This window comes from Pelodiscus sinensis, chromosome 23 (genome assembly GCF_049634645.1).
Source record: "Pelodiscus sinensis isolate JC-2024 chromosome 23, ASM4963464v1, whole genome shotgun sequence".
Lineage (NCBI taxonomy): Eukaryota > Metazoa > Chordata > Testudines > Trionychidae > Pelodiscus > Pelodiscus sinensis.
Window position 1 is genome coordinate 25,563,060 of NC_134733.1, and position 23,277 is coordinate 25,586,336.

General features: G+C 49.3%; 1 protein-coding gene across 1 annotated transcript; it reads left to right on the forward strand.

Annotated features, from left to right (window-relative positions):
• Positions 1-791: 791 nt before the first annotated feature.
• On the forward strand, positions 792-21,766 carry VAMP3 (vesicle associated membrane protein 3). Its single transcript, XM_075906111.1, has 5 exons — positions 792-984; positions 16,885-16,966; positions 17,780-17,938; positions 18,390-18,441; positions 20,928-21,766. Coding segments are annotated over exons 1-5 (315 nt in total). The 5' UTR covers positions 792-982; the 3' UTR covers positions 20,948-21,766.
• The last annotated feature ends 1,511 nt before the right edge of the window (positions 21,767-23,277 follow it).

Consider the following 23,277-nt stretch of genomic DNA (forward strand, 5'->3'; position numbering starts at 1 on the left):
CCCCCCGGGACACACAGACACCCGCCCCCGCCTGTCCCCCCCCCCCCGGGGACACACAGACACCCGCCCCCGCCTGTCCCCCCCCCGGGACACACAGACACCCGCCCCCGCCTGTCCCCCCCCGGGACACACAGACACCCGCCCCCGCCTGTCCCCCCCCGGGACACACAGACACCCGCCCCCGCCTGTTCCCCCCCCCCAGGACACACAGACACCCGCCCCCGCCTGTTCCCCCCCCCGGGATACACAGACACCCGCCCCCCGCCTGTTCCCCCCCCCGGGACACACAGACACCCGCCCCCGCCTGTTCCCCCCCCCGGGACACACAGACACCCGCCCCCGCCTGTCCCCCCCCCCGGGACACACAGACACCCGCCCCCGCCTGTTCCCCCCCCCGGGACACACAGACACCCGCCCCCGCCTGTTCCCCCCCCCAGGGACACACAGACACCCGCCCCCGCCTGTCCCCCCCCCCGGGACACACAGACACCCGCCCCCGCCTGTCCCCCCCCCCCGGGGACACACAGACACCCGCCCCCGCCTGTCCCCCCCACCCCCCCCGGGGACACACAGACACCCGCCCCCGCCTGTTCCCCCCCCCCGGGACTCACAGACACCCGCCCCCGCCTGTCCCCCCCCGGACACACAGACACCCGCCCCCGCCTGTCCCCCCCCCCCCGGGGACACACAGACACCCGCCCCCGCCTGTCCCCCCCACCCCCCCCGGGACACACAGGAGCCCGAAGCCCCCGCCCCCTGCCCCTACAGTGCCCAAGGCAGCAGGCGCAGGCGCAGGCGCACGCGGCGAGCACGCGATGTTCGGGAGCAGTCGGTGGGCGGGGCTGGGGGCGGGGCGTGTCCGACCCCGCCCCCCCAACCGTCACATCCGGACCGCGCCCGCCTGCCCCGCGGCGGTTTCCGGTGCAGTGCTGTGTGTCGCCTCGCGCCGTTAGACTCCCCCGCAGAGGCTCGCGCCGCCGCCATGTGAGTGCGGGGCCCGGGGAGGGTGTGACGGGCCCTGCGGCCGCCCAGCTCTCGGCGGTTGCTGGGGGGCGTCTGGGGGGGGCCAGGCTCGGGCTACACGGGGGGGCGCGTCTGGGGGGGCGGCCAGGCTCGGGCTACACGGGGGGGGCCGCGTCTGGGGGGGGCCAGGCTCGGGCTACACGGGGGGGGGCGCGTCTGGGGGGGGCCAGGCTCGGGCTACACGGGGGGGGCCGCGTCTGGGGGGGGCCAGGCTCGGGCTACACGGGGGGGGGCGCGTCTGGGGGGGGCCAGGCTCGGGCTACACGGGAGAGGCGTGTCTGGGGGGGGCCAGGCTCGGGCTACATGGGGGGGCGTGTCTGGGGGGGGCCAGGCTCGGGCTACATGGGGGGGGGCGCGTCTGGGGGGGCGGCCAGGCTCGGGCTACATGGGGGGGGCGCGTCTGGGGGGGCGGCCAGGCTCGGGCTACATGGGGGGGGCGCGTCTGGGGGGGCGGCCAGGCTCGGGATACATGGGGGGGCGCGTGGGGGGGGCCAGGCTCGGGATACACGGGGGGGGCTGCGTCTGTGGGGGGCCAGGCTCGGGCTACATGGGGGGGGCGCGTCTGGGGGGGCGGCCAGGCTCGGGCTACACGGGGGGGGCGCGTCTGGGGGGGCGGCCAGGCTCGGGCTACATGGGGGGGGCGCGTCTGGGGGGGTGGCCAGGCTCGGGCTACATGGGGGGGCGCGTCTGGGGGGGGCCAGGCTCGGGCTACACGGGGGGGGCGCGTCTGGGGGGGGCCAGGCTCGGGCTACATGGGGGGGGCGCGTCTGGGGGGGGCCAGGCTCGGGCTACATGGGGGGGGCGCGTCTGGGGGGGGCCAGGCTCGGGCTACACGGTGCCTCATTTAGGTGGCTGCTCTTGGCCTGCAGCCAAGTGGACACGGGCAGGCTCCCTACTTGCCGGGCCCTTGTGGTCAGCTGCAAGGGCCACGGGCAGGTGGCCCCCACCACAGCCAGCCACTTTGAGCAACTTGGGTGGAGGCAGCGCACAGGGAGTCTGCCTGAAGCCCCTGCTAGTCCACAGCATGGTACTGGGTCGGATCTTGCAGTTTTCTGGGCCATATTTTGCCTGCCCCTGTATTAGGGTGACAGAAATTTAGATGGGATTGGTCCTGCCTAGAGCAGGGGGCTGGACTTGATGACCTTCTGAGGTCTCTTCCAGTTCTATGATAAGGGGTTGGTTTGAGAACATGATCTTGGTAACTAATTGACCATTCATTATCAGTGGGAATAGGCCAATGGAGGGATGATAGGAGTTACTCTAGAGAACTTTCTGGGTGTCTGGCTGGTGAGTCTTGCCCACATGCTCAGGCTTTAGCTGATCGCCATATTTGGGGTCGGGAAGGAATTTTCCTCTAGGGTAGATTGGCAGAGGCCCTGGAGGTTTTTCGCCTTCCTCTGTAGCATGGGGCACAGATAACAGCTGGAGGATTCTCTGCATCTTGGGGCCTTCAAAGTATTTGAAGGCTTCAATATCTGAGATCTAGGTGAGAGGATTATTCTGGGAGGGGTGGGTGAGATTCTGTGGCCTGCACTGTTCAGGGGATCAGACTAGATGATCATAATGGTCCCTTCTGACCTTAAAGTCTGAGTCAAAAAAGTCTTTATTTCTAGATAGTGTGCAGAGATGGTGTAAACTCTGGTTCTGCTTTGACTCCATGACTGATGGCTGTGAAATAAACAAAGGCATTCATCTGAGCCACTAGCTAGTGAGGGAGCCTTTTAAACAAAAGAAAGGTATAGCCTTTTGTTTCTTTGGCCTAGCTGGTTGAGGGAGAGGTATTGTGGGGATTTTTTGTTTTCTTTTGGTTTTGTGCTGTTTTCTTTTATGAATTAAACATGGTAATTTGGTGTTGTTTTTAAAATGTCACAGTGTGATGGAGTATCTTCTAAATTGGCCTCCGCAGGGTGTTTATAGTGACTTTGAGGATTCCTGTGGCACTTTGGAGACTAACAGACTTGTTAGGGCATAAGCTTTCATGGGTAAAACTCACTTCATCAGATGTATTGGAGTGGAATTTACTGAGGGAGGGGCTGTGTGTGTGTGTGTGTGTGTGTAGATATATGCACACACAATTTGCACACATACAACAAACGAGGGTACTTGTGTAAAATGAGGCTAATTGAGTCAGAGTGGGGTAGTGCTTTCCCTTATCAACTAATTGTGTTGAGCGTGACCAGGAACAGGTAACAGGAGAGTTTGGAGAGGGAGTTCTCCAGGTAAAAGAGGAGTAAAAACGGGACTCTTGTGGTAAGTGGCTGTCTGGAGTGTGTGTTTGTGTGGGGGGGAGTTTGCAGTGTGCTGAGCTTGTGTTTGTCTGTTTGGTTTGTTTGTTTGAAGGAGCTTCTAAAAGGTTTGAAATCTAGAAGCCTCTGTTAATTGGCCGAGCCTCAGGCAGGGGGAGGGACTACCAGAGCTATATAAGCCTGTGACTCAGCGACCAGGGAGAGCATGACCAGGAACAGGTAACAGGAGAGTTTGGAGAGGGAGTTTAGAGGGCACTAGTGACTTGTGTCCTTCTTTAAAACCTAACTCTTAGAATAATCTATACTCCAGAAGTTTAAAAAGAATCCCAGTTTATACTTAAACTTATTCATTACAAACATGGAGACAGAAGCCCAGCAGCAGAGTGGGGGCTATCCTGTTTATTGCGTCCAGTGTAACATGTACGATTACCTGCCCTGTGGGCAGGTGGCGTATGTGTGCAGCCATTGCAAGGAGCTCCTGACCCTCAGAGACCGAGTTCGGGCTTTGGAGGACAGGGTGGCTGAACTGGAGGAGCTAAGGGAGGTAGAGAGCTATGTTGATGAGACTTTCCGGGACACTGTAGTACTGTCCCACCTCCAGTCTGAGAGCCCCAGTGTTCTTAAGGAGGATGAAAGTCTCAAGGGAACAGAGCATTTAATGGGAGCAGAGGGAAACCATCCCGTAGTTGGGACCCTCCTCCCAGAGGATATTGCGGTATCCTCTTGCACTGAGGATACCTCTGATGGGGAGGGAATGCCAGCTAGGAAGAGGCAGGTGTTAGTAGTGGGTGATTCGATCGTTAGAAACATAGATAGTTGGGTTTGTGATGACCGGGAGAACCGTGTGGTCACTTGCCTGCCTGGTGCGAAGGTTGCGGATCTCTCGAGGCATCTAGATAGACTTATGTGTAGTGCTGGGGAGGAGCCGGTGGTCGTGGTACATGTAGGTACCAATGACATAGGGAAGTGTAGGAGAGATGTCCTGGAGGCCAAATTTAGGCTGCTAGGTAAGAGACTGAAATCCAGGACCTCTATGGTGGCGTTCTCGGAAATGCTTCCAGTTCCACGCGCAGGGCCAGGTAGGCAGGCAGAGCTTCAGAGTCTCAATGCGTGGATGAGATGATGGTGTAGGGACGAGGGGTTTAGATTTATTAGGAACTGGGGACACTTTTGGGAGAGGGGGAGCCTATACAGGAAGGATGGGCTCCACCTAAACCAGGGTGGAACCAGACTGCTGGCACTAAACATTAAAAAGGCCGTAGAGCAGTTTTTAAACTGAGATGGGGGAAAGCCGATTGGTGCCGAGATGCACGTAAATCGGAGAGAGACTTCTCTTAGAGGAGAATCCGTTGATAGAGATTCTCTAAGCTGTAGTCTGAAAGAGAGGAGGGGAGAGGGCAAACCATTGGCCAGAGCTGACAAACAACCGCATACAAAGGAATCCAATGCATCAGGGAAGGGCAGACAAATAACCAGTGGCAAATTTTTAAAGTGCTTGTACACAAATGCTAGGAGTCTGACTAATAAGATGGGTGAACTAGAGTACCTCATATTAAATGAGGAGATAGACATAATAGGCATCACTGAAACCTGGTGGAATGAGGAAAATCTGAGACACACAATCATACCGGGATATAAAATATATAGAAAGGATAGAGCAGGCCGGGTGGGTGGCGGAGTGGCACTGTATGTGAAAGATAATGTAGAATCAAATGAAATAAAAATATTAAGTGAATCAACATGTTCCATAGAATCGCTATGGATAGAAATTCCATGCTCCAATAATAAGAAATTAGCAGTAGGGATATATTACCGACCACCTGACCAGGACAGCGATACTGACATAGAAATGCTGTGGGAGATTAGAGAGGCTACCAAAATAGAGAACTCTATAATAATGGGGGATTTTAATTACCCCCATATTGACTAGATACAGGTCACCTTAGGAAGAGAAGCGGAGATAAAATTTCTCAATGGCTTAAATGACTGCTTCTTGGAGCAGCTAGTGCAGGAACCCACAAGGGGAGAGGCAATTCTCAATTTAGTCCTGAGAGGAGTGCAGGATCAGGTCCAGTATATAACCGTTACAGGACCGCTTGGGAATAGTGACCATAATATAATAACATTCAACATTCCTGTGGTGGGAAGAACACCTCAGCAGTCCAGCACCCTGGCATTTATTTTTGTGTAATTCCCCTTTTTGAAATTGAGGAGGTTAGTTAAACAGAAATTAAAAGGCACAGTGACTAGAGCCAAATCCCTGAAAGCTGCATGGAAACTTTTAAGTTGGGCCTCTATTATGGTGTCTTTAAAATGTATACCCCAAATTAAAAAACCTAGCAAGAGACCTAAAAAAGAGTCACCGTGGCTTAACCACCATATAAAAGAAGCAGTGAGGGACAAAAAGGTATCTTTTAAGAAGTGGCAGTCCAATACTAGTGAGATAAAAAGAAAGGAACATAAACACTGTCAAATCAAGTGTAAACATGTAATAAGAAAAGCAAAAAAAGATTTTGAGGAACAGCTAGCCAAAAACTCAAAAAGAAATAACAAAATGTTTAAGTACATTAGAAGCAGGAAACCTGCTAAAAAGCCTGTGGGTCCCCTAGATGATCGAGCTATAAAAGGAGCAATCAAGGACGATAAAGCCATTGCGGAGAAACTAAATGATTTCTTTGCTTCAGTCTTCACGGCTGAGGACATTGGAGAGATTCCCGAATCTGCACTGTCCTTTGTGGGTGATGAATCTGAGGAACTGTCCCAGATTGAAGTGTCATTAGAGGAGGTTTTGGAACAAATAGAAAAACTTAATGTTAACAAATCTCCGGGACCGGATGGCATTCATCCAAGGGTTCTAAAAGAACTTAAATGGGAAATTGCTGAGCTATTATCTGTGGTTTGTAACCTATCCTTTAAATCGGCTTCCGTACCTAATGACTGGAAGGTAGTCAACATGACACCAGTATTTAAAAAGGGCTCTAGAGGCGATCCTGGCAATTACAGACCGGTAAGTCTAACTTCAGTACCGGGCAAATTAGTCGAAACACTAGTAAAGAATAAAATTGTGAAGCATGTAGAAGAACATAATTTGTTGGACAAAAGTCAACATGGTTTCTGTAAAGGGAAATCCTGTCTTACTAATCTATTAGAGTTCTTTGAAGGGGTTAACAAACATGCGGACAAGGGGGATCCAGTAGATATAGTATACTTAGATTTTCAGAAAGCCTTTGACAAGGTCCCTCACCAAAGGCTCTTGTGTAAATTACATGGCCATGGGATAAGAGGGACGGTCCTTTCTTGGATTGCGAACTGGTTAAAAGACAGGAAACAAAGGGTAGGAATAAATGGTAAATTTTCAGATTGGAGAGGGGTAACTAGTGGTGTACCCCAAGGGTCAGTCCTGGGACCAATCCTTTTCAACTTATTCATAAATGATCTGGAGAAAGGGGTAAGCAGTGAGGTAGTAAAGTTTGCAGATGATACCAAACTGTTTAGGATAGTCAAGACAGAAGCAGACTGTGAGGGACTCCAAGAAGATCTCACCAAACTGAGTGATTGGGCAACAAAATGGCAAATGAAATTTAATGTGGATAAGTGTAAAGTAATGCACATCGGGAAAAATGACCCCAACTATACGTACAGTATGATGGGGGCTAATTTGGCTACGACAAATCAGGAGAGAGATCTTGGAGTTATCGTGGACAGTTCTCTGAAAACTTCCACACAGTGTGCAGCGGCGGTCAAAAAGGCAAATAGGATGCTAGGAATGATTAGAAAAGGGATAGAAAATAAGACCCAGAATATCTTACTGCCCCTGTATAAAACTATGGTATGCCCACATCTTGAATACCGTGTACAGATGTGATTTCCTCACCTCAAAAAAGATATTTTGGCCTTGGAAAGGGTTCAGAAAAGGGCAACTAAAATGATTAGGGGTTTGGAATGGGTCCCATATGAGGAGAGGTTAAAGCGACTGGGACTTTTCAGTTTAGAAAAGAGGAGACTGAGGGGGGATATGATAGAGGTCTATAAAATCATGAGTGGTGTGGAGAGGGCTGATAAAGAAAAGTTATTTATTAGTTCCCATAATAGAAGAACTAGAGGACACCAAATAAAATTAATGGGTAGCAGGTTTAAAACTAATAAAAGGAAGTTCTTCTTCACACGGCGTGTTGTCAACCTGTGGAACTCCTTGCCAGAGGAGGCTGTGAAGGCTAGGACTATAATAGAGTTTAAAGAGAAGCTGGATAAATTCATGGAGGTTAGGTCCATAAAAGGCTATTGGCCAGGGGATAAAATGGTGTCCTTGGCCTCTGTTTCAGAGGCTGGAGAGGGATGGCAGAAGACAAATCGCTTGATCATTGTCTTCAGTCCACCGTCTCTGGGGCATCTGGTGCTGGCCAGTGTCGGCAGACAGGATACTGGGCTAGATGGACCTTTGGTCCGACCCAGTACTGCCGTTCTTATGTTATGTTCTTATGATACAATTTGTATCTAGACTACACCAGTGGTTCCCAATCTTTTTTTGTACTATGGACCGGCAAACCCACTTACAAACTTTTGGTGGACCGGTAACATTTTATTTGTGTGTGCATTAGCAAAATTGTGAATATGCAAATAAAATGTTACCGGTCCACCAAAAGTTTGGGAATGGATTTGCTGGTCCATGGTACAAGAAGCCCCGGCCTCCAGAGCCCCTCAGTGCTAACCCTAGAGTCCTCCACCATGCCCCAGCACTAGCTGCTAACCCCAGAGTCCTCTGCACTCAGCCCCCCAATGCCTCAGTGCCAGCCCTTCCACCAGTGCCAGCCTCCTGTTTCCAGAGCCCAGTGCACCCAACCCCCCTGCCCAATTTTAGCCCCATCCCCAGTCTTGCTCCTCTAGCTCCCTCACTACTAACTCTGCCACCAGTGCCAGCTCCCCTCCTCAGATGCCCCAGTGCCCCCCACTGTTATTCCCCTGCCTTGTGGAGCTCCCCCACTCTCAGAACCCCCAGTGTCTGCCCTGGCCCCCACTCACCTGGCCCTGCGCTGCCTCCCAGCTTAGTGCTGCTGCCTGGTTAGCAGCTGCTCTAAGGTTGCTGTGCTGGGCTCTGTGCGGCTCTCCTGCTGTGCAGCGAACCGCTCTTCCATGACCTGGGGGAGACCCAAATCCTGCCCAGTGCTGGTATGCTGAGAGACAGGGCAGAGCAGGGTAGGACTCTTCCAACAGCTGCAGCAGGAGTGGAGGCACTGAGTGGTGTATCCCAGCCCCGACCTCCATAGTCGCCACAGCCTGGCAGCCAGTGATTTGTGGCCTGGCATCAGTCCACGGAACACTGGTTGGGAACTGCTGGACTACACAATTACCTAATTACCTGCTTCTTAACATCCTTAAGTGGGCACCACATTTCAAGAAAGATGTGAAGAAATTGGAGAGGGTCCAGAAAAGAACAACCCTGATTAAAGTCTGGAAAATGTGACCTATGAGGGGAAAACTGCAAGAACTGGGCTTGTTTAGTTTAGAAAAGAGATTGAGAGGGGACATGATGGCAGTTTTCAAATATCTGAAAGGGTGTTACAAGGAGGAGAGAGAGAAACTGTTCTTGGCTCTGAGGCTAGGACAAGAAGCAATGGGCTAAATTGCAGCAAGGGAGGTTTAGGTTGGTTAAACACTGGAATAAATTGCCTAGGGATGTTGTGGAATCTCCATCACTGGAGATATTTATGAGCAGGTTGGACAGACACCTGTCAGGGGTCATCTAGACAGTGCTTCATCTTGCTGTGAGGATGTGGACTGGACTCGATGACCTCTAGAGGTCCCTTTCAGTTCTGAAACACAATACAGGACTGTGTAGCACTTTAAAGACTAACAAGATGGTTTATTAGATGATGAGCTTTCGTGGGCCAGACCCACTTCCTCAGATCAAATAGTGGAAGAAAATTGTCACAACCATATATACCAAAGGATACAATTAAATGCGCACACATGAAAAGGACAAATCAAATTTCAGAACAGAAGGGGGGGGGGGGGTAAATGTCTGTGAGCTTATGGTATTAGAGGTGATAATTGGGGAAGCTATCTTTGTAATGGGTAAGATAGCTAGGGTCTTTGAGACCCATGCGTAGTGTGGAATTTCAGCATGAATGACAGTTCAGAGGATTCCCTTTCAAGTGCAGATTTAAAAGGCTTCTGAAGCAGGATGCAGGTAATTAAGTCGTTAAGACAGTGTCCTTTCTGGTTGAAATGGCAAATTGTTTTTTCTTTGTGATCCTGTCTAATATCTGTTTTGTGGGCATTGATCCTTTGGCAAAGTGTCTGAGACGTTTGTCCAATGTACAAAGCAGACAGACACTTTTGGCACATGATAGCATAAATTATATTTGTGGATGCGCAGGAATATGTGTTCTTGATCTTATAACTCACTTGGTTAGGTCCAATAATGGTATCAGCAGAGTGAATATGTGGACAAAGCTGGCAACGGGGTTTGTTGCAAGGGAAGGTACCAGGGTTGGTATTAGTGTGGTATGTCTTGTGGCTGTTAGTAAGAATCATCTTGAGGTTAGGTGGTTGTCTATAGGACACAGTTCTGTGATTCTGTGTGAAGCTTATTTCCCGTTTATCTTGTTAGCCAATTAAGGGGAGCTGCTCCAGCCCAGCTGGAGCAGTTCCTGCCTGTGATACAGCAGGCCCAGGTGCGAATGGGAGCTGTTCCAGATGCCTGGAACAGCCCCTGTCTGTGGTGGGCCCTGTGGAGCTGGAGCCACAGTGGATGAGGAGCTGCTCCAATCCCCACTGGTTAACTGGAACTAGTAAACATGACCCGTTAAGGGTGATGTTCACTCCGGGGTCAGCAACTTTTTGAAACCGAAGTCCCAGACTCCATCAAAATTCAGAACAAGTGGTCAACAAAGAGCGGTATAAGAATGCCCATTTGCATGACTGAAATTATACAATGTAATATTATTGATCATTGATATGGTGATTAATAATAGCATAAATGAAACATTGTGCTCACAGACTTTATTTAATGGGACTTTTGCTGCTGCATCTTTTTGCACATTTCTTTGAAGTTTACATCATAACTGGTCAAATCCAGTCAATCGTATGGCATGGGGTTGGGGATGTGGGGGGTGCAAGAATCTGGGTTGGAGTGTATGATGGGCTCAGGGCACAAGGCTGGGGTATGTGTGGGGTGCAGAAGCCTGGGATGTAGGGAGATGAGGAGTTCAGGTTGCTACACTTCAAAGGCAGAAGCGCTTCAGGGAGTGCAGGGCAGTCCCCCACTGGCCCTGTGCTCCCTACGGCATTTCAAAGCGGCAGTGCTGCGTGGACCCCGGCCTTCACGTGGCACTGCCGCTATGAAATGCTGCAGTGAGCCTGGCGTCAGTCTCCACGTGGCGTTTCAAAGTGGCAGTGCCGCCCGGAGCCCAAGATTAGAGAGTGAGTCCCCAGCTGATCCTGGGCACTATGCCACGCTGCCACTTTGAAAGGCTGTGTGTAGCCTGGGAACTCCCCAGCTGGCCCCAGGCTGCATGTGGTGTTTCAAAGCAGCAGCACCATGTGGAACCCAGGGTCATGTGGCACTTCCACTTTGAAGCATCCCCTCTTCTTTTCCACCCCCTTGCTGCCTCTTTCTAATAGAGACCGCAAAGGGGACAGGAAAGACTAGTGTGACTATCCAATAAGCATTTGCTTATCAGATAGTCAACTACTTGAACTAGGGAGGTGAACGAATAGTCAGGTGTATGATGGTCTCAGGGCACAAGATTGGGGTGTGTTTTTTGGAGATATTTAAGAGCGCCTCAATTCATAAGACCTAGAACAGTCCCCAGCCTAGAACTTAGGACTCAGGAGCAGGGAACAGAGCATGAAAGTCCCCAGACACCAGAACAAAAGAACTAGACCCCCTGCATCCTCCTGGTTCCTCTTCCTTCCCAACACCTTCCTCCCTGGTGCCCACCCACACACCATTCATGCCCCTCTGCATCCCCACACATGACTTGCTCCATCTTCTGCCTTCCTCATGTCCTCCTTGCAGTTTAAAGTAAAATGTTCAGAAATGTGGCTAGCCCCAGGGAGGTGCAGAAACAGGCAAACTATTATTAAATATCTTTTAAACTTTTATTAGAGGGCTTCTATGTATAAATTATTATTTTATCAATTTCTTACATAGGTAGGCACCAAATAATTATTAGAAGGACCAATAAGCAAAATGCAATACAGTAAAGAAAATTCCTTGAGGTTTCTCTAAATCCCAATAGTTGTTAACAAGGGACTAGGGATTATTAAGTTACATTTACATCAGTCTTACTTATAAGACTAATCATTTATCTAAAACTCTTAACACTACTACTTAACAATACCTCTAAACAATTTCAGATAATACTTACATTTAACAGACACACAAACTACTACAACAACAACATAATATTTGGTATACGTTATGCTCTACAGGAACTCATTTGGTTCGGTGAGCGGGAGGTGGCCCTCAGGTGATCAGTCCTCGGACCTGGCTCATTCTGCCTTCCACTGTTTATTCAGGATTCCTCAATTTGATACAGGAGGGGAAGCTGTTTTATAGAGAAAGCTTTTGTGCGCTTTTTGTGATAGGCTAACAGACTATGTCTGTTAAGTGAGATGGTTTCCTGTTTTTCCTTTTCTGTCTTATCTGGTATGGCACAGTCAGCACAACCAGCATGAACTTTACATTAACTTTTCAGGTCTGTTTTTTGTTCCTGTTCTTCACTGATCTTTAAGTTACATAATATAAGGGGTTTTCATCAAGGGGAAGTTGACCTTTTGCTCGGATGGAATACGCGCGAGAGGCCTGGCCAGCAAAGAGCCTGCTTTCACACACCCCTCCTTTCACCCCCTCTTCTCCTGACATCCACTCCTCCCCATTCCTCTTCCTTCCTCTTGCTCCCATTGTCCCTCCCCTCTGGCCCTTCCCTTTCCTCTCCCAGTATTACTCTGTCTCCTCCTACGCCCACTGACACCTTCACATCCCCCTGCTTCTCCTGCTCTTTCCCCTCATTGTCTCTTCTTGACCCCCTGTCATTTCTCTTCCCTCCACCCTGCCTCTTGGTGCCTTCCCCTTTCTTCTCCTGTCCTGGCCCCTCCACTGCCCTCAGCATAAGCCTCTTAGTTCTCCCCCTTCCCTCATCACCTGCCTTCCTGATACCTGCACCCCTCAGCCAACCTCTAGCTTTCTGGTTTCAGGGCAGGACCATCTGGTGGGTGGCTGCCCCATAGGCTGGAACTGGATCCCAGCCCAGGAGCAGCTGCACTGCGGCCAGGTTCCAGTCCTGGAGCATAGGGCGCACAAACTACTGGCTAGGAGAACAAAAGACTGCGCTGGAAGGCCGGAACTTGCCGGCAGCCACCACTCCCCCTCAGGGCAGGTAGATTCATGGAGTCTGGGGAGCCATTCACCACTCAGAACAGGCTCCAGGCACTGAGCTGTAGCTCTCCGGTGCGAGGTGCTGGAGACAGGGCAGAAAGACTGAGGCTGCTACCACCAAGCTGCCAACTCTAGTGAGAGATTGGAGGGGAGCGGGTCATGGCTGGCAGGGCAGAGACCAAGATGATGGGAAGGATGGACCATGAGAGAGAGAAAGAGAAGATGGGGCCCCGGGAAGGGGTGAAGAGACAGGCAGGGGCTGGGAGACAAGGGAAGGTGGGGAGGAGGGTGACCCTAGTGCTGGCCCTTGAGCCTCCTAGGGAAGAAAAACACGGCTCGGCTGCTAGCTGAAGGCCAAACCCAGCTACTAGCACACTGCTGCCTCCTCCCCGCTTCCCATGGGGATGAGGGCTGAAGCAGCGCCCTCCTGTCTCCACTCCTTAGAGTGCCTGGAGCAACATGCCACTTCCGCTGGAACCTGGAACAGCTGTTTTTAAAAACACTGGCAGCTGCCTGCCAATGGCTCAGGGCTAGCGTGTACCCCAGTCCCGCCCCCTCCCCCCATGGGCCTTGACACCATCTGCCCACCACACGGTTCTGGTCCTATCCTGATCCCATGCCACAACCCCAGCAGTGGCTTACCCTCAAGGCACAAGGAAGGTGAATGCTGCTTTTCAGAGTTGGTTGGAAGTACAATTCCTTGTGCCCTGCCCCCCAGGTGCTCAGCCAGTCAGAGCCATATTTAGGTATCTCGGGAGCCATATTTGGCTTGCAAGCCGTAGGTTGATGACCCCTGTGCTAACTGGTTAACCTTTCAGATGCCTAATGTACAGTGTTCCTGTTCCTCTTCCTCCGATGGGGTTTGCAGGACAAATCAGATTCCTGAAAGGGATACCGTAGTCTGAAAAGATTGAGAGTCACTTCTCTACAGGGCTTCTTGCACCTACTTTTGAAACATCTGGTACTAGCCACTGCCTCCTGAAGAAGTAGGTCGTACCCACGGAAGCTCATACCATCTACATGTTTTGTTAGCCTTTAAGGTGCTGCTAGATTATTCATTGGGGGTTTTTTTGTTTTGTGTTTTTTAAAACAACAAATAGTGTGGTAGCACTTCAAAGACTAACAAAACATGTAGATGGTATCATGAGTGTTCTTGGGCACAGCCCACTTCTTCTGATGACAAGAGTGTTGGATGTCCAGGACCAAAATAAACAGGGGAGTAGGGAGGGAGAGGTGGAAGAAGGGAAAAATGGAATGGGGGACGAGTCAGTGGGTAAAAAATATATCAAGGGGAAAGCTGAGCAGGAATGTAATAGAAAAATAAATAGTTTCGAAGTACCTAAAGGCTTGATAGTCAAGAGGCAGATAAGAACCATTAATTAGCAAACAACAAATGGTCAGAACTCTTAAATCAGTGGTCTCAACCTTTTTATACCCAAGATCACTTTTTAAATGACAGAACAAGCCAAGATCTATAGCCCCGCCTCTTCCTTGAAGCCCCACCCTCTCTCCTCCTCCTCTCCATCACTTGCTACTCCCAACCCTTATACTGCTGCTTTTTTTTCTTTTTCAATTCTTCAGTAGGAAGAGGTTTTTCCAACATTTGGCCTGTCTAGACTGGACCAAATGTCAGGAAAACCCCTTCTTTTGGAAGCCCCCTTATTCCTCATGGAAAGAGGAATATAGGGGGTGACCAAAAGAGCATGTTTGCTCTTCCACTAAAAAAAGCGGAAGAACAAACGCATCCCTGGATGCAGAATTTTTCTGAGATCTCCGGAATCCTGAAAAACTCCTGCAGTCTAGCCATACCCTCGCTGGGCTGAGGCAGGATGTGTAGGCTCTGGGGTGGGAATAAGGGATTTAGGTGTGGGAAGGGGTGAGAGGTGCAAGCTCTGGGAGGAAATCTGGATGCAGGAAGAGGTGGAGAAGGGGATGTTGGCTCGGGGAGGGGACTCCAGGCCAGGCAGTGTTGGGGTCAGTTGTAGGGTTGGGGTACTAAGCAAGCCACAGGCTTGTGGATGTGAGGGTACAGGAATTTGGATTGGGGTCTGTGAGGGGCTCAGGGCAGGGGGTTCCAGGCTCAGATCTAGGGGAAGGGGGAGTGCAGGAGTGTTCTGATGCTGTGGCCAGATGGAGGCTTGGCCCCAATTGGGGGTTTGTTGGCCAGGCTTCATTTTTTAAGTAGAATACTGTGTCGAACACACAAAGTTTCTGCATTGTCTTTATTTCTGAGAAGGTCAGGGAACCTGTTTTGAGTCAGGGTTCACTGATCCACAGAAAAGTCAGTTGGGGTCTCTCAAGTGAGATGCCAAAAAAAAAACCTCCTCCCCCCAAGCCTCACTAATGTGGCCCCAACTGTGCTAGTGGGAACAGGGGACATGGTACTGGGGAAGGGTGCTAGTGGGTTCTGCGGCAGGGGGCCAGTGGGGGCAGGGTTCTGCGGCAGGGGGCCAGTGGGGGCAGGGTTCTGTGGCTGGGAAGATGGAACAGGGTTCCAGGAGGGCAGGGGACAGGGTTCTGTGGCAAGGGGCAGGGTGCCAGTGGGGGCAGAGTCCTCTGCACCAGCCTCCTCCCAGGATTCCCCCTCTTCCTCCCCCCTCCCCTCCCACGGAGCAGGGAAGCCTGCATGCATGCCCCTTGGGGCTGACCCCCCCCATCTGTTTTACCCCCTCCCCCCTCTGAGGGAAGCCCCAGTGCGTGCCTCCCACTGGGACTCCTCCCCTCTCCCCTGCAGAGGAGGGAAGCCCCAGTGCTAATCTTCTCCCGGGATGCCTACCTCCTTCCCCTCCTCTCCTGCCCCCTTCTCTCCCCCACCCCCCAGATTTGGAGGAGGGGAGCAGGCAGCGCAATTCCAGAAACCCTGGAAGTGGCGTGCAGCTGCCGGACTTCCGTCCACCCCGCAGGAAGCCAGCACTACCTCCATTGTTGCTGGAGGTAGGTAGTGGAGCTTCTTACGGTTGCGGGGTGGGGGGGGCCCCGAACGCGATCGACAGATCGGTGACCACGGACTTAGACTGACAAAACATGTAGATGGTATCATGAGATTCTACATAGACAAAGAACCATTGTTGCCTTCTTGTTTGGTAGGTTGATAGTGACCCAGCCATCCAGCATCCCAGTATCTTTATTCAGTCAATGGGTGTGAGAATGGAACTTGTGAATGAGTTGTAGTTCCAGTCCTTCCCTGTGTATTTGGCTTGTGGAATTGGTCTGTAACAAAACAGCTACTTGAAGATCTGTTAACATATGCCCAGGGAGATTAAAGTGTTCTCCAACAGTTTTTGTATGTTCCCTTTGCAGATATCTGATTTGTGCCCATTAATTCTTTCCCGTAAGGACTGTCCAGTTTGTCCAATATAAGTTTTAAGTTCCTCTATTCCAGTGCTCCCCAACCTTTCGGGGCCGCAGGGCGTCTGGGTGTGGAGCCGCTCACGCGCTGCACGTCCGGGAGTGGGCCATGGCCGCACATGCGCATGTGCTGCGCGCCTGGGGCGGGGGCCGGCACCGTGCATGTGCTGCGCGCAGATCATTCGGTGGGCACCACGTTGGGGACCACTCCTCTATTCTGTGGTGAACTTCTAGGAATCCAAGTACCATGTGGCACATGCTTCCAATAACTGACAATCTTTGAGTTTAAATACTTTTTTAGAAGCTGTTGAATTCCCAAATTCAATAGAAGGGGGGAAGTGCGTGTACACACTCGTGATTATTACAATGCCTGAACACCATTTATGCACTCTGCCTTGATCTGTAGTGCTGTTCTTCTCTCTCCCATGTGCTTCTGAGCTCTCCAGTGATAGTTTAGAACACTGACTGAATTCTATGAAGCAAAATACAGGACTAACAAGATGGTTTATTTGGTGATGAGCTTTCGTGGGCCAGACCCACCTCCTTTGATCTGAGGAAGTGGGTCTGGCCCACGAAAGCTCATCACTGAATAAACCATCTTGTTAGTCTTTAAAGTGCTACATAGTCCTGTATTTTGCTTCAGCTACACCAGACTAACACGGCTACATTTCTATCTGAATTCTATGACTAATGCTTGCTGCTGAAGTTCCACTCTTTCACTGCAAAAGAACACTAACTTTTCAGCTGCATTTTACTTCCTTGGGGGATGTCCTTACTTCCTTTCTTTGTTATGGTCATTGGTTTGTATACCCTATCTTTGCAGATCAGCAAGCTTCCAGGCAATAAATACATGTAATTAACTATATGATTATCTCTCCACTGCAGGTCGACAAGTGGCCCTGGAAGCTCTAGTAATGCCTCTGGCAGTAATCGTCGCCTTCAGCAAACCCAACACCAAGTAGATGAGGTATGGCTCTTATACAGAGCAGCTTTATCATCCCTTTGGCCTTGGGGAAACATAGCAGAGGGCAGATATATGGAAGTGTTGTGCAGGGGGAAAAAAATTTAAATTTGTCTGCTTTGATGTATGAACAAAAAGCTAGCATGTCTTCACTGTTTGTCCCTCTGGTGATCTGAACTATCATTTTGAGATGCATTGCAGGAAATCTGTGATGCTTTTCAGGTGATGACCTGCTCCTGAAAAGAGGAATAACTTGAGCCAACATGTTAGCTGCATGCTAACTGTTTTGTGAGACTCTGATTTCTGACAGAAAATGATCTTTCCCATTTGGAAATCCACAATCGCCAGGAATTTCTAGTTGTGTATCAAACCATTCTTGGCTGAGTGTCTCATTTCTTTTAGTCGGGGGAGGGTGGCACACAACTTTCTTTTCAGACCTCAGCTTTTTTGTGTGTCAAAAGAAACACTGTATTGTTCAAATGCCAGATATGGCTTCCATAATAGTATTTCTTAAAGAAGAGTCATCTTGTCTAACATGCTAGATTAAGTTTCTGATATTGAAATCACAAGGCAGGTATTGGGAATCTCCAACTCAATTACTTAGTTTAAAAAAAAAAAAAAGTTGTGGAACTAAGAAGAGCCTAAGCTCAATTTTGGCTACCCTTAATCAAAAAGACTATCTTCTGCTTTATTTAAAAACAAACACTTGAACAACGTTTGTTATAAAAGGTATTTGTTGGGATCTGCTCCATGCTTAATGTTCAGGGGAAAGAATATTGAATGAACGAATAACTTACTATGACTATTAAATCACTGTAGGTGGTTGACATCATGAGGGTTAATGTGGACAAGGTGTTGGAACGAGATCAGAAGCTGTCAGAATTGGATGACCGTGCTGATGCACTGCAGGCAGGAGCTTCCCAGTTTGAGACAAGTGCTGCCAAGCTGAAAAGAAAATATTGGTGGAAGAACTGTAAGGTACCGTGACTCGAGTATTTCCAATACAGATTAAACTTACTAAGAACTAGAAGCAAATGCTACACAAAGGGGCAGTAATCAAAGTGACTTTAACCATGAAAACGTATGGCCAATTTCAACATCCTCTGTTCATGGTGAGTAGCATTTAAGAATGAAGCATCTGGTCCTTAATGAACATCTGTCTTAGTGAACTAGATGAACTGGACAAAAGTTAGATGGCCTGGCCATTTCCCTTTACACATAACATTCCCCAGGACACAGAGGTGGCCAAGGATAAATGAGTGTATGTATTTAAGGTGTTGGAGATGTAGGAGGAAGAAATTCAGTGATATGGCTTTAATGACAACCTACAAATGCAGCATTACAAAAAAATTTTAGTCTTACAATCATGTCTGCTATTTACAGGAAGATGAATGGCTTTTACTAAATTTTGCGCTTTTTTTTAAAACAGATGTGGGCAATATTGATAGCAGTTGTTCTCATCATTATCATCATCATCATTGGTAAGTTTGGTTTTTTAGCTAATGCACTGGTTTGTCAATTGGACTAGCATACATGGGGCATAAGAATGTAAAAAAGTTAGTCACAGCCAGAGAGGATTGATGCTAGTACATAAGCCATAACATTCAAAAGTTAAGGTTCACTCTGTATGCTGACTTAGCCGGATTGGGCTATTACATCTGTCAAGCATGCAAAGTAATTTTTACGCTGCTAAATTGATGTTTGAACATAATCTATGAGTTCTGATGTTAGGGGGACCTTACCTGTTGAATTTTGGCTCTTAAGTGCGAAGCAAAAATGGGATTCCACAGGACACTGGGACTCCTGAGTCCCAGCTCTGCCAGTGACTCACTGAATATGACGGGATCACTTGACCACTTCTTTGCCTCCATTTCTCACTCATTAAAATAGAGATGTGGCATACTACGCTGGGGTTTCTGAAGAGTAACATGAATTTCTTTGAGAACCTTAGATGGCAGGAGCTGTGGAGATAAATACTGTGAGATGAGTTTGAGGAATTTTTAGGAATTTAAAAGTATTTAAGAATCCTTTAGACTCCAGTTCAAATCCTTAAGTCACTTTTTTTTTTCTTGCAAAGCAGTCTGGCCTTGTGTTGGTTCATGCCCTTTTCTTAATCCCATAATGAGTACTCCAGCCAACCAGCTTCCCCTTACTGTCTGCCAGCCCAGAAGTAAGGTCAAGCAAAGTAGGGAAGCTTCATATGAGACCCTCTTCACTCCTCACTAGTGCTTAGGCCAGGCCTACACTAAAGGCAAAGGTTGAATTCAGATATGCAACTCCAGTTATGTTAACTAAGTAGCTGGAGTTGATGTACTTCAATTGTAGGGACAGCAAGGAAACTCAAATTGAAGGCTGATGGGATTGAACGCTTCTATTGGCTTCCCTTACTCCTTGCAGGAGTTCCACCACTGACAGGGGGGCTCCCTCTGACTTTGATTTAGCAGGTGCCCCTGACTTTGACTTTTGGGGCTGCCCCTGTGCCCTGGGGGCGGGGCACCGTGTTGGGGACCACTGCGCTAAATCGAACTCCAGGGTTGATCTTCCCGGTAGTGAAGATGTAGCCTTAAATATAGACCTGGCCTAACTACCTTGTTACTTTAAACTTAAACCGATATGAAAATGTGTCTCAGACCAGAGAAATACATGCCTTGGAATGACAGTCATACCAGCCTAAGTCCCCTGTGCAGACAGTAGTATGTCAACAGGAGAGCTTCTCCCTTAAGCATAGCTGGTATCTCGTGGAGGTGGATTAACTACCCTAACGGGAGAAGCTCTCTTCTATCAGTGTAGTATTGTCTTCACTGAAGCACTACAGCAGCCCAGTTGCACTAGTGTCACTGCAGGTCTGCACTTAAACTCAGTCCAGGCAAGAATCTTGATCTGCCTAGCCTCACTTGAGTACAGGAAACCCCACTGACTAGGCACTAGGTTTTCTGCTGGGGCAGAAGGCTGGGTGGGGAAGGTCGACAGGTAGTTTTCAAGGATTAATCAACAGTGAACAAGCTGTTTAAACATATGCGTATAGCAGAAGTTTTAAAAGGAAAGAAATTGTGCTCCCTTGTCTGATACCAATTATTATATGGGCTTGTGGCTATTATATCCATAACAGTACATCTGGCAAGATTCAGCAGTTGGACAAGTTAAATTTGGGTAAGAGCTATACATAGAACTGCAGGTGAAAATCTGTCTGGAGCTTGCACAAGTCTACAGTCTTCCTTGCTCTGGCCACAGTCAAGCTAGTGAACTGAACTAATTGCACTTCTTAGTGTTCAGCTGTTTGAATTAATGATGTTGTAGTTAAGCATTTCCTTGAGCTTTGACAACATATTAATTTCTCACCTTTGGGCCTGTTTGTGACACAATCTATAGCAACTACTTGTAATACTAACAACAGAATTGTGACCATAGGTGAAAGATACCCAGTACATGAATTCTAAAAGCAAATTGTGGGGAAAACACTCAGGAAATTACTTAAAAAAAAAAAAAAAAAAAGAAATTCTGACTTTGTTCAGTAGCTCAGATCTTTAGGGGTACATCTAGACTACAGGCTTTTGTCAACAGATACTGTTGACAGCCTCTGTTGACGGAGTGTCTACACTACAGCCAGTTCTGTTGACAAAGCAAGCCGCTTTTTCGACAGTCTAGATAGATGCTCTCTTTTGAAAAAACTGTGGATGCAATAGCGCGTTTTGTCAACAGAACTCTGACAAAAGGCATTATTCCCCACAGAATGAGGTTTACCGCTGTTGACAGAACTGCTGTGTTCTGTCGACTTACTGTCAACAGAACTCAGCGGTAGTGTAGACACAAGTATAGTTTTGTTGACAAGTCTACTTTTGTCGACAAAACCCTGTAGTCTAGAGACACCCTAAGTTACAGGGTTTGCTTTTTATGCCTCTTTGACATGGGGAGATGAGTGGGGGGAGAAGAACTGTCACCTTTTCCAATCCTCATTTTTCTGTTATAGTCTGGAGTGTGTCCTCATGAATTAGAAGAATGCAAACCAGCAGAATGAAAACCAGCGGAAGCCATCTTTCTCTCCTTCAAACCTGCTGTTATCAAGCTCACCTACTGATGTATAAAGCAAAATTATTTTGATTAGTCATGTGGTTAACTTTCTCTGGTTATCAGAAATGTGCCTTTGTTTAAAAGTTACGCTCCTACTTTTAAAATGCTAACAAGCACAGCCTCCAACTTGCACAGTGCCTTGGTAATCTTGAGTATGAGCTGGTGAAGAGGGTTTCAGAATTTAGAGGCAATACATTGTTACCAGTGACTGGTACTGGGTTCTAGATGAATTTGAAGAGTGTTTGGGTATGTCTTCTTCACTATCTCCTCCCTGTCCCAGTTTGAAGATGCCTCTTCTGAAGTACACTGCTACAGCTGTGGGAACCAAAGCTTGAATTTGTGCCTCCTTCTACGAAACTCTAACATGTCTGCTATTTGTACAGACTTTGCCTGACTTGCCTTACTCCATTAATGCCTTCTAACTAGTTGTGAAGAGCCAGCCAGCCTTGCAAACACTACATGTTGTTCACTGTTTTATGCAGTAAAATTCTAATATTGAAGTTCTAAAGATTGAGCACTGAATGTTTAGTACTGCATTTATGGTATTTGTGATTAAACATATCTTAACCATAAAATGTTTACATTCTCCAAAATAGTCTGCCACTTTTGATGTCACTTTTACCTGAAAGGGTTTTTTAAAAAATGTTTAGTGTTGTAATGTAGACTTACCAAAGTTGGTTGTGTGTGGATGGGTGTGGGTTACTTTTTGGCAAAAGACCAAAAAAAAAAAAAAAACAATTCAGGGAAGGCTTTTCTCTGCAAGCCAGCAGGAAGTTTCCAGGGTAGAATCAGTGCCAAATATAGTTTAAATCAGTGGTCCCCAACCATTTGGGGTTGCCGGGGGGCGTGGCCGTTCGCCCGCCGGGCACCCGGGGGGGCGGGGCCCCCCCCCATAGCCGCATTCCAGGGGCTGGTGCTCTCCCCTCGCGTGCCCGGGGCCGGCGCTCTCCCCCCCCCCCCAAGCGCCCCGGGGCCGGCGCTAGCGCTCTCTTCTCCCCCCCCCCCCCCACCCCCACCCCCAAGCACCGCGCGCCCGGGGCCAGGCCAGACCTGAGCACTTGGCGGGCGCTGCCAAAGGCCCCCGCGGGCACCGTGTTGGGGACCACAGGTTTAAATTTTTATATACCTGTGTAATCTGTTTGCATTACTTCAGAGTCGAGTCTAGAGGGAAGACAGTCTTGAGTGTGAGTATTCCTTTAGGAAAGGCTGGCAAAAGGGAAGAGGCAATAGCATTTATCTCCAACTGTTTAAGTGTGGGTGACTAAACTGGCATCCCATAGTTTTCCGTCAGAAGGGAAAGAAAGAACTTGGTCCTTGTCAGCCGACGGTCATTAAGAAGTCATTACTGTGTGAACCCTTTAACCTTCTGTTCTTGTTTCTGTTTCCTCATCTCCCCCTCTTACTTTCTGGGGTACAGTTGGAAGTAGCTTCATTGTGAATTTGACTCATGAATTTAATTTTTGCAACCTGCTTGGCTTGTGTGTTGCTTTGGGTGTTATGTGACACCCAAAAGCCCCACTCTTGATTAAATAACTACCACAAATGTGTGGTAGAGCACTCATAGAGTTTCTGAAGTGATCTGTTCCATAATTAGCTGGGGCAAGTATTTACACTCCTCCCTTTCTCCCCTTCCTGCCCCCCCCCCTTCCAAGCACGCTGTGTTGACGGTGTCTTTTTGATATTGAGTATTATGGAAACTAATTTTTGGCTTACAATAAACTGCCTCCTGTGAGGAGGAAGAGGGAGGGAAATGCAGGCTGTTGTGCTTCCTGCAGTATCCTAGTTTGTTCCACTGCCAGCGCTGCACTGGGTGCTTTAGATGTACGAAGCAGGGGGAAAGAGCTGTCCTAGGTAAGTGCACCGGGCACAGTAACAGCGCTTCGTGTAACGCAGGCCCTGTGCTACACCTCTGTGTCCGTTCAATAAAGTGGCTTCAACCCTGCCTCGTGGTCCTGCTGGGGGTGGGGCGGGGCGCTGACCCACAGCTGAGTCACCAGCTTGTGCCTGGCGGGTTCGGGTTGATGTTCCAGCCGCTCGGGGGCAGGGCTGCATGATGCGCTGCCTCGCAGCCCAATGAGACTCCGCCCCTGTGGGGTCGCCAAGGCTGGGGTCCTTGGCAGGGGGCGGGGCGAGCTGCATGGCTGCACACTGAGGGGAAGGCCGAGGAGCGACCCGCGCTGGGGCTGGAGCGGGGGCGAGGGACTTGACACCCCCGCACTACACGCCCCCCCCCCCGGGAAGGGGTCAAG

Bases quoted from the DNA above. Each gene is read 5' to 3' on its own strand.
- VAMP3 (XM_075906111.1), top strand. The intron at 16,967-17,779 runs GTATGGCTCTTA...AAATCACTGTAG, and splicing joins CCCAACACCAAGTAGATGAG to GTGGTTGACATCATGAGGGT. The intron at 18,442-20,927 runs GTAAGTTTGGTT...TTTCTGTTATAG, and splicing joins CATTATCATCATCATCATTG to TCTGGAGTGTGTCCTCATGA.